The sequence below is a fragment of the Trachypithecus francoisi genome, unplaced genomic scaffold (genome assembly GCF_009764315.1).
Source record: "Trachypithecus francoisi isolate TF-2019V2 unplaced genomic scaffold, Tfra_2.0 Lachesis_group18, whole genome shotgun sequence".
Taxonomy (NCBI): domain Eukaryota; kingdom Metazoa; phylum Chordata; class Mammalia; order Primates; family Cercopithecidae; genus Trachypithecus; species Trachypithecus francoisi.
Window position 1 is genome coordinate 7059907 of NW_022681463.1, and position 11470 is coordinate 7071376.

At 40.4% G+C, this 11470-nt stretch overlaps 1 protein-coding gene across 6 annotated transcripts; it reads left to right on the plus strand.

Moving 5' to 3' along the window:
* Positions 1 to 2: 2 nt before the first annotated feature.
* Positions 3 to 10989, plus strand: LIG4 (DNA ligase 4). 6 transcript variants are annotated; one of them, XM_033177290.1, is made up of 3 exons: positions 2806 to 2909; positions 3805 to 3876; positions 7125 to 10989. In XM_033177290.1, exon 3 carries the CDS (start codon positions 7153 to 7155, stop codon positions 9886 to 9888), a length of 2736 nt encoding a protein of 911 aa, XP_033033181.1. In that variant the 5' UTR covers positions 2806 to 2909; positions 3805 to 3876; positions 7125 to 7152; the 3' UTR covers positions 9889 to 10989. The 6 variants fall into 6 exon arrangements, with proteins under 6 accessions (XP_033033183.1, XP_033033181.1, XP_033033184.1 ...); XM_033177293.1 differs by having other exon boundaries at positions 2807 to 2909; positions 7205 to 10989; XM_033177292.1 differs by lacking the exons at positions 2806 to 2909; positions 3805 to 3876 and adding an exon at positions 3 to 203.
* The last annotated feature ends 481 nt before the right edge of the window (positions 10990 to 11470 follow it).

The following is an 11470-nucleotide window of genomic DNA, read 5'->3' on the forward strand; positions in this document are numbered from 1 at the left end:
GGGAGCCCCCGCGACGGTGGCCCGGACGGAAAAGATACCTCGGCGGCGTGGGCCCGGCTCCCTGCTCCACGACCTGGGGATCTTGGCATTCAACCCTCCTCCGAGCACCAGGAGTCCCTCCAGTTACGTACCCCAGTCCTCCGCCGTGAAGAGGTGCCTAACCCGATGAGCTCGGGAGTCCACCATCGCTCTGCAAACCGCAGGTTTGCGGAGGAATTTGTTCTATCTGATAGGGTTGTTAAGAGTGTCGCAGTGAGGTCCAGGAATTAAAGCGCTTCTGTTTTTCTCCTTTTACCCCTACCAGAGTGGACTGTCAAGGGCGAATGCAGGTTTTGTGAGGCCTGAACCTTGTGCCATTTGGAGAGCCCTTTTAAAGAAAAATAATGTAAAATTATCTTATTTTTGCAAATTTTACCGAGGTACACGACCATGGGAACACCTCGTTAGGGCCCCTCTCAAGGCCCCACTCAACACTTGCGCATTTTGGAAGTGTTCATCACAAAAATGAGCCCTTGAAACTTGAGCTTCATTAGCTTCACTGTCAACCCCCCATGCACTCAAGTGTACACACTTGTTTGTTTACAGATGTTTGCCTCCCCCTCCCTTGGACTTTCCTTATTCTATGTTCCCTATTTTGTATATACAGAGGATATTTCATAAATTTGTGGGTCTTTTTTTTCCCCCCTTTCGAGACGGAGCCTCGCTCTTGTCGCCCAGGTTGGAGTGCAATGGTGTGATCTCGGCTCACTGCAACCTCCGCCTCCCAGGTTCAAGCGATTCTCTCGCCTCAGCCTCTCAAGTAGCTGGGATTACAGGAGCCCGCCACCACGCCCCGCTGATTTTTGTTTTTGTTTTGTTATTGTTGTTTTGAGACGGAGTTTCGCTCTTGTTGCCCAGGCTGGAGTGCAATGGCAAGATCTCGGCTCACCACAACCTCCGCCTCCCGAGTTCAAGCGATTCTCCTGCCTCAGCCTCTGAGTAGCTGAGATTATAGGCATGCGCCACCACGCCTGGCTAATTTTGTATTTTTCTTTAGTAGAGACGGGGTTTCACCATGTTGGCCAGGCTGGTCTCGAACTCCTGACCTCAGGTGATTCGCCCACCTCGGCCTCCCAAAGTGCTGGGATTACAGGCGTGAGCCACCGCTCCCGGCCTAATATTTGTGTTTTTAGTAGAGACGGAGGTTCACCATGTTGGCCAGGCTAGTGTCGAACTCCTGACCTCAAGTGATCTGCTCATCTCAGCCTCTTAAAGTGCTGGGATTACAGGCGTGAGCCACCGGCCCGGCCTGTGGTGGTGTTTTTGTTGAACATATGTGTCTTGCTACCAGATCGATCGAGAGCTCCAAGTCAAAGCTGGGTTCTTGATTCATAGCTTCCTAATGTCGATTACCGAGTAAGTGCCAAGCACTAAAGTATACCACCTACATAAGTAAATTAATAATCATGGCAGCTCTAGAAGATACTTAGTGAAAAAAAACCCTTGATTGTCTTTGAACCAAGCAACTAAAATAACATGATAAGATGGAGAGTGGGCTTTGAATCAATTTGGAGTTTGCCTGGTTTCATAATTCATGATTCCTCTCATGTGACTAATACAGAGTCCAGCTTCTGACATTGTAGGAACTCAGTAGAGGTTGAACAAGGTACAGATGTACACGAATAGGTACTCATAAGATGGGCAAATGGAGGCTCCTCTACCTTAACAGTATTCATTTTTCCTCCAAAATAAATTGATAACTAAATTGAAGAGTAGATACTCACAAAACAGTATCATGAGACTTTACAACATCACAGATGAATTTAGATATTCAGGCTACTTAGGTCAATTAGACAGACAAAGGAAATAACTGAATGTTCTTGGGCTAGACGGAACCCTAAGTTCTAGCTCCACTACCAACTAGCACTGAATTAAATGTGTCAGTTTTGAAAAACGAGGTTTTTATAATTTACACAACCTCTAAGGCACTTAACAGCTCTAATATGTTTTATCAGGGCCCATTGCAGCAAAATTTGTTTTATCGTAAAGCAGTATTTTATGCTAAAATAAAATAGTTCTAAAAGTTGTTCCCACCACTCTTTATGAATAACTTCTCACTTCTCCATGGCGAAAGAGGACGGACCACAGCAAAACTTCGGTGGAAACCAACAGCTCCTGGAACATAAAAACTGGGGTTGTTTTTAATCTCTCCACCCTGAATATCTAGCACCATTACTGTATAATAATAGGTGCTCAATAAAGGTTTGTAAATAACTTTATTTTTAATCCTTAAACAGATACTAGAAGAGTCCATAGTTGATTTCTGGTCATGCAACGGTTTATTTCTGTATTGTAAATTATGTATTGTTATGTATTATTTCTGTATTAAGAGAACTCAGACTACAGTAGCAAACATCATGGAAAAAAAAAAACAGTGCTATATAGTTTGCAGAAGACTGTTTTTTAAAAAGTTTAAATGAAACAACCGACGTTTTGAGGTGGGGGGATGCCCTGTTCTCTCTTGGGAGCTTTCACAAGCAGCGAAATAGTATAGTTACCACTGTTTTACGTACAGAGAACAAGAATTAGGGGGTATCACTAGCCAGGGCACAAAGTGATCTTAGGTCTCCCTCAAGACAAAATGAACTGGCGTGCGGATCAACTGCTTGCAAAGAGCATCTGCTCCTGAGGCCAGTAGGAGCCGTGTGTACTCAAGACCCTAACCAGGATGCTTCAGGTCCCGCCTCCCCTGCCCCGTGGGGAGGGGTCCTCCCATCTCCCATCGCGAGCCTGGCTGCGCCGGCGTGTTAGAGCCCTGTGACGGCACGGCCTCGGGTCTGCCCTGCGCCTGCGCGGCCAGCAGCTGGCGGAACCGGTATCTTCTGGCGGCAGCTTCCGGCTTAGCGGCTGAGCCTCAGGGTTGACGTTAGGTGGGAAGTGTGTAGGGTGGCAGGTGGGGGTTGGGGGGGGGAGTTGGCATGGGGGTGGAGGGATGAGATGTGGCAGGCTGGGGGTGTGGAGGGAGTCAAGTGGGGTGTGGTCCAGCAGGCGGCGGGAAGTCTGTGGGGCGTCAGGCGGGGTGTCTGTGGGACGTCAGGTTGGGATCTGTAGGGTGTCAGGTTGTGGGTCTGTGGTGCGTCAGGCGGGGGATCTGTGGGGCGGCAGGTAGGGGGTGTTCGGGGCGAGGTTCGGGGTGTGTGTGGCGGCAGGAGGATGGGGAGGTCTGTGGGGAGTCAGGCAGGGGGTCTGTGGGGCGTCAGTTTGTGGTCTGTGGGGCGTCAGGCGGGGGTTGTGTGGGGCGGCAGGTGTGGGGTGTGTGGGGAGTCAAGTGGGGGGTGTAGGGCGTCAGGTTGGGGGTCTGGGGGACCAGGCGGGGGGTGTCTGGGACGTCAGGCAGGGGGTCTAGGGGGCGTCAGGCGGGGGTCGGTCTATGGGGCGGCAAGCAGGGCGTTTGTGCAGCGGCAGGTGATGGGGGTTGCCGAGTTCACGGCGCTGTAGACTGCGCCGCATTAGAAGCCTGGCCTCTTGATGCTGTGCTCTTTTCTAGACCCAAGCCCCAGGTCGTGGGACGATTTCTCCCATTTTTGACTCCCTAGAACTGTGTTGCCTGCTTTTTTTTTTTTTTTTTTTTTTTTTTTTTTTTTTTTTTTTTTTTTTAGTAGAGACGGGGTTTCACAGTGTTCGCCAGGATGGTCTCGATCTCCTGACCTCGTGATCCGCCCGTCTCGGCCTCCCAAAGTGCTGGGATTACAGGCTTGAGCCACCGCGCCCGGCCGCCTGCTTTACCTGCGTACATGCTGATGCTTTCTCATGGCAACCCCGCAGGAAACCATCCAGATCTCATTTTACAGCTGGGATTCCCTGGTTCACGGAGGTAACGGAGCTTGCCGAGGCCAGGTATTCACTGGGAATCCGTTAAGTGTTGGGGGAGAGTAGGGGAAAGGGGCAGAGAAATGATGTAGACTCCCTCGGGATTTTCCATTTTCCGAGAGGGTACAGGGGGCATTGGAGCGGGAGAGACTTTGGGCTTGGAGGGAATTACTTTATTTCTTTTCTTACACTTGGTTTTTCTTTAACTTTTGGGATCCCAGAGCCCTTCTAGCCTCTTTGTCCGCTCATTTCTTTCTGCTGAGATTATCCCAAATTGTCACTAAGTGCTGTGGAAGATAGACAACTGTAAACCCTTTGTTTCCTAGGGAAACACAGCTTGTCAAGGGTTGCATGAAGGATACTTCAGTTGTATTAGTCACTTTCTCCTTTTTTTCTCTGCCTTTTTAAAGTGCAATAACATAGCACTTAATCACCTTCCATAGTCTCTTACTTCTGAGTAAAACCTGCCGGTTTGTTTTCATGTGTCACTTCAGGACAATTTAGTCAGCAACTGAATGAATGATGAATCGTTATTGTGTACTAATTGCTTGCATTCATACTCCTGAAAGCTTTGCTTATTGTTAAAGAGTGAAGCTTATTCCCACCTTTTTATCTCCTTAGTATTTTACGATATTTGTATTTTAAATGTTGCTTGGATCAGCAAGCATTATAGTATTAAAATTATCAAGACTTACTACTTTTTAAAGCACATTTTGTAGGTTATCTGATTGTATCTTCATTCTAATTTCTACATAGTTTTTAACCCCATTTTATACTTTAGGAAACAGAAGCTTAGAGAAATTAAGTAATTGCCCAGTATCACACAGCTGTTAAATGTTACTATCCACATTTCAACTCAGATTTATTAGAGTCCGAAACCTGAGCCCTAACCAGGAACCTCCTCATTTGTCTTATTGCAAAAGGAATGAATCAGCTAAAATCCTCAGCATCCAAAAAATAAAATTAGTATGTAAAAATGAATGCAAGGCCTAATCTTTGACTTTGTATGCCATTGTAATGAGCAAAAATACTTATGCTAGTTTATAGCAATTTTGGAATCCTTGTTATCTGTGTAGCCATTTTAGGATACATGTGTATCCACACCATTACCTACATTTTGTCATTATAAAGTAATTTAAGTCCTTGCCTGGGATTTGCTGAGCGAAACTTTAACTTTGAGACCATATAGAATCTATAGATACATGTGTAGAAACTATATACCAGTATTTGAACATTAAAGAAATATTAACCTACTTCATTTTACATAGTTTATATAGAAATTGTAGATCTAGCATTGTGTACTGTGATGTACTCCCTTGAGGGGGCATATTTTGAGAGATAGGGCAGTGAACATACGTAACCAGGTGTTACAGTCAGTTATGCAAACCAGATTCAGAGAGAGGAAACAACAGTATATTCAAAGATAAAAGTTTCAGAAAAGTGGTCTCTCATGGGTTTATCCCTTGATCTAACCCACTCAGTAGAAGTTGGGTTTCCTTTGTCAGAAATTAGACTGAGAAGTGCAGCTTTTTTCTCTATAGGCCACCAAATGGCTGTTGTGAACCATTGCCAGGGCAGTCAGAGCTCCTGAATATTTTTAACCAAACTGAATCTCACCCACTGTGCGTCTGCGTGTGTGTGTGAGTGTGTGGTATGTAACCAGACCATAGCTTTCCCTAGTGTGCTTATCCAGGAGTTAACTCTAGGTGTTCAGTAATTCATTCAGCAAACCTCCTACATAGTCTGCCGCTAGTAGCACAAATTACAGCACAATTTCTGGCCTCTAGAGATTGACAGTATAGTAAATGTAGTATTGTAATTAGCCATTTGATTTATTTTACTGGATACTAGATAATGTAGCCTTGTGCATGTGTGTGTGGCTCATTTGTTTGCTGTGATGGAGAATTGGAAGATGGGGAGTCACATATTCTCTGCACTGTAATAGATCTCCCCACTCCCAGTAAAACTCTGACTCCACTGCCTGAGATACATGGTGTGCCAGGAGGTGTCTGAAACCACAGGATAAAACATAGTTTCTATTCATGGAGCATACATTTTACTTGAAATCTATTTTTGGAAAAGGTATTTTAACATCACATAGTTTAAACCATATTAAAATTAGTATATTTATCTTCCAGTAGAACTTGTATGAATATTTAAAACTAAAGAAATTTACACTTGTGAAATTTTAGGAAATATTCTTGCCCTAACTCAGCAAGGTACCCATTATTTCTTCTCTGACTTTAGCAGATACTTTAGGGAAAAGCTCTCCCCTCAGGACATTTTACGTTTGTTTTATTTTGTTAAAGCACCTGAGCACTTGACATTTTATTATACTCAGTTTCCATTGCACTCCCCCCAACCTTTTTTTTCTTTTTCTTTCTTTCTTTTTTTTTTTAACAGAATATATGTTCTTTTAAAGCAGAAACATGCGGTATTTTCCCCTGGCACGGTGTATATAGCACATTTCATATGTAGTCATTAAATACTTAGGGAATAACTGGCCTGGAAATATGAAAAAAATAAGCATACTAATAAATTTATACTTATAAGACAGTAAGTAACTATGGTAAAATAGATAGAGTGAGGATTTTATGGGTAGGGCATTTTGAGTTGGAATTGAATGCTGGTGTGATTTGGCATAGCTAGCAGTGAAGAAGTGAAAGGAAACATAGACATAGGCTTTGCTTGGCTGGAAGAAGAGGGTACCTGTGTTTTCCTTTGTTTTGTTGTTTGATTAAGGGCCCTGCCTATGATTAGGATTTCTAGGAAGTCAAATTTCAATTCAGCAAATGAGTGATTTGTTATAAACATCTGTTTGAAGAAGTTCATTTCTGGTGCTATATGGTAATCTGACAGGGAAAGAAGAGACATACGTGAAGGGCCTTCCCTCAGAAGCTCAGAAGTGATGTGAATTAAGCCTGAAAAGTTTTTTTGTCACCATTATTAGCAATATTTGTTTGTATTATGTGCTAAATAATTAACATATGGAATAATTGGAATGTAAGGAGAAAATTGAAATGATTTCTGTATTATAAATACAGGAAATAGCTATACAGCTGATGATACTTTTCATAGTAATTTCAAATTAGGGTTGAAACAAAATAGTTGTTATTAAATGTAGAGGTTGAAAAGATACATCATTTAGAGCATTGATCTATTTAGCAAACAATAAACATTTATTGTGATCTCAGTGATCATTGTAAGGTCTTTACATTAAATATTTAGTTGAATCTTATCTTTTACTTAAAGTTATTCTCTTTTTGCTTTACTAGTTAAACGAGAAGATTCATCACCGCCTTGATGGCTGCCTCACCAACTTCACAAACTGTTGCATCTCACGTTCCTTTTGCAGATTTGTGTTCAACTTTAGAACGAATACAGAAAAGTAGAGGACGTGCAGAAAAAATCAGACACTTCAGGGAATTTTTAGATTCTTGGAGAAAATTTCATGATGCTCTTCATAAGAACCAAAAAGATGTCACAGACTCTTTTTATCCAGCAATGAGACTAATTCTTCCTCAGCTAGAAAGAGAGAGAATGGCCTATGGAATTAAAGAAACTATGCTTGCTAAGCTTTATATTGAGTTGCTTAATTTACCTAGAGATGGAAAAGATGCCTTCAAACTTTTAAACTACAGAACACCCACTGGAACTCATGGAGATGCTGGAGACTTTGCATTGATTGCATATTTTGTGTTGAAGCCAAGATGTTTACAGAAAGGAAGTTTAACCATACAGCAAGTAAACGACCTGTTAGACTCAGTTGCCAGCAATAATTCTGCTAAAAGAAAAGACCTGATAAAAAAGAGCCTTCTTCAACTTATAACTCAGAGTTCAGCACTTGAGCAAAAGTGGCTTATACGGATGATCATAAAGGATTTAAAGCTTGGTGTTAGTCAGCAAACTATCTTTTCTGTTTTTCATAATGATGCTGTTGAGTTACATAATGTCACTACAGATCTGGAAAAAGTCTGTAGGCAACTGCATGATCCTTCTGTAGGACTCAGTGATATTTCTATCACTTTATTTTCTGCCTTTAAACCAATGCTAGCTGCTATTGCAGATATTGAGCACATTGAGAAGGATATGAAACATCAGAGTTTCTACATAGAAACCAAGCTAGATGGTGAACGTATGCAAATGCACAAAGATGGAGATGTATATGAATACTTCTCCCGAAATGGATATAAATATACTGATCAGTTTGGTGCTTCTCCTACTGAAGGTTCTCTTACCCCATTCATTCATAATGCATTCAAAACAGATATACAAATCTGTATTCTTGATGGTGAGATGATGGCCTATAATCCTAATACACAAACTTTCATGCAAAAGGGAATTAAGTTTGATATTAAAAGAATGGTAGAAGATTCTGATCTGCAAACTTGTTATTGTGTTTTTGATGTATTGATGGTTAATAATAAAAAGCTAGGGCATGAGACTCTGAGAAAGAGGTATGAAATTCTTAGTAGTGTTTTTACACCAATTCCAGGTAGAATAGAAATAGTGCAGAAAACACAAGCTCATACTAAGAATGAAGTAATTGATGCACTGAATGAAGCAATAGATAAAAGAGAAGAGGGAATCATGATAAAACAACCTCTATCCATCTACAAGCCAGACAAAAGAGGTGAAGGGTGGTTAAAAATTAAACCAGAGTATGTCACTGGACTAATGGATGAATTGGACATTTTAATTGTTGGAGGATATTGGGGTAAAGGATCACGGGGTGGGATCATGTCTCATTTTTTGTGTGCAGTAGCAGAGAAGCCCCCTCCTGGTGAGAAGCCATCTGTGTTTCATACTCTCTCTCGTGTTGGCTCTGGCTGCACCATGAAAGAACTGTATGATCTGGGTTTGAAATTGGCCAAGTATTGGAAGCCTTTTCATAAAAAAGCTCCACCAAGTAGCATTTTATGTGGAACAGAGAAGCCAGAAGTGTATATTGAACCTTGTAATTCTGTCATCGTTCAGATTAAGGCAGCAGAGATCGTACCCAGTGATATGTATAAAACTGGCTGCACCTTGCGTTTTCCACGAATTGAGAAGATAAGAGATGACAAAGAATGGCATGAGTGCATGACCCTGGATGAGCTAGAACAACTTAGGGGGAAAGCATCTGGTAAGCTCGCATCTAAACACCTTTATGTAGGTGGTGATGATGGACCACAAGAAAAAAAGCGAAAAGCTGCTCCAAAGATGAAGAAAGTTATTGGAATTATTGAGCACTTAAAAGCACCTAACCTTACTAACGTTAACAAAATTTCGAATATATTTGAAGATGTGGAATTTTGTGTTATGAGTGGAACAGATAGCCAGCCAAAGCCTGACCTGGAGAACAGAATTGCAGAACTTGGTGGTTATATAGTACAAAATCCAGGCCCAGACACGTATTGTGTAATTGCAGGGTCTAAGAACATCAGAGTGAAAAACATAATTTTGTCAGATAAACATGATGTTGTCAAGCCTGCATGGCTTTTAGAATGTTTTAAGACCAAAAGCTTTGTGCCGTGGCAGCCTTGCTTTATGATTCATATGTGCCCATCAACCAAAGAACATTTTGCCCGTGAATATGATTGCTATGGTGATAGTTATTTCATTGATACAGACTTGAACCAACTGAAGGAAGTATTCTCAGGAATTAAAAATTCTTACGAGCAGACTCCTGAAGAAATGGCTTCTTTGATTGCTGATTTAGAATATCGATATTCCTGGGATTGCTCTCCTCTCAGTATGTTTCGACGCCACACCGTTTATTTGGACTTGTATGTTGTTATTAATGACCTGAGTACCAAAACTGAGGGGACAAGGTTAGCTATTAAAGCCTTGGAGCTTCGGTTTCATGGAGCAAAGGTAGTTTCTTGTTTAGCTGAGGGAGTGTCTCATGTAATCATTGGGGAAGATCATGGTCGTGTTGCAGATTTTAAAGCTTTTAGAAGAACTTTTAAGAGAAAGTTTAAAATCCTAAAAGAAAGTTGGGTAACTGATTCAATAGATAGGTGTGAATTACAAGAAGAAAACCAGTATTTGATTTAAAGCTAGGTTTCCTAGTGAGGAAAGCCTCTGATCTGGCAGACTCATTGCAGAAGGTGGTAATGATAAAATAACTAAACTACATTTTATTTTTGTATCTTAAAATTCTATGCCTAAAAAGTATCATTAGATATAGGAAAACAATAATTTTAACTTTTAAGATTGAAAAGACAATAGCCCAAAAGCAAGAAAGAAAAATTATCTTAAGAGTGTAGTATTTGATCATTTTTTATGATTAAGGTGAAATAATTAAACAGTCTAAAGAAGAGGTGTTCTATAATATCCATATAAAAATAAGAATTTTTACTTAAAGATACTAATAAGATACATTTAGAAACTTTTAAAGTCATGAAAAGCATTAACCTTCTCAACAGTATATTCTAAAAATTCAAAACTTTAATAATAGTTTTTTATCTAATGAAAACATTGCAAGAAAATAGGGTAGAATTGTTATAATTGGACTTGTAAAAATATGTCTTTTTACTCAGGGTTTAAAATATCCCTTTTAAATGTGAAATGTAAACAAATTTGTTTTTTAAGGTTAAGGCCAAATGTAATAATAAAACCCTGTCAATGATGGTTTTAGCTAAATTAGAGGAAGTTGTATGAGACTTAATGATCTAAAAACTTAAAATTGAATTGGTTTGATTAAAAATAAAGCTTGCAATTTTAAAAGTAGCTCACATTTAATTTCTTGCGTTAAATAGAACATGCTTTAAAGGAAGTATTTTTATGTGAATTTGCATTCCAGTATAAATAGTATTCACAAAACAGATTTTTGTAGATTTTATCTATTGAATAGGTGTCAATATGGTATGCACATTGTAACTTTCATTAGAAATAAATTGCTTTGACTTTTAAAAATGACTTTTATAGTTAGATTATTTAAAGTCAATATATATAGTACAATATATGGATTTATATACCGAATTTTGGAATACAACCTATCTCATGACCATATTGAAATGTATGGAATTTGATCTGTGAGATACTATGTGTGCATTATTTGAAAGTAATTAGAAATTTTATCCAAACCGTGGAACAAATGTGTGTGATTTTGTTATACTTTTTAATTTAAATAAAATGTTTAATGTACTATTACAATAATTTCTTATGTTCTATTCTTTTTAAAACAATTCATAATAGTTGTATCACACAGAGTTTCTGGTGTCAGGAAATTTTTTTTTTTTTTTTTTTTAAGGCAGAGTCTTGCTCTGTTGCCCAGGCTGGAGTGCAGTGGCGCAATCCCTGCTCACTGCAACTTCCGCCTCCCAGGTTCACACCATTCTCCCACCTCAGCCTCCCGAGTAGCTGGGACTACAGGCGCCCGCCACTGCACCCGGCTAATTTTTTGTATTTAGTAGAGACGGGATTTCACTCTATTAGCCAGGATGGTCTCGATCTCCTGACCTCGTGATCCTCCCGCCTTGGCCTCCCAAGGTGCTGGGATTACAGGTGTGAGCCCCCACGCCCGACCCAGTGTCAGTAAAATTTTTGACTGGTGCCAACCTATTTCCTCTTTAAGAGCCTTTGTATTTCACATTACCAATGAGCTGTATTAAAAATTTTAAACTTAACGTACAAA

Bases quoted from the DNA above. Each gene is read 5' to 3' on its own strand.
- LIG4 (XM_033177295.1), top strand. From the start codon at position 3,790: ATGGCAACCCCGCAGGAAACCATCCAGATCTCATTTTACAGCTGGGAT. The intron at 3,867-7,193 runs CCGAGGCCAGGT...TGCATCTCACGT, and splicing joins CACGGAGGTAACGGAGCTTG to TCCTTTTGCAGATTTGTGTT.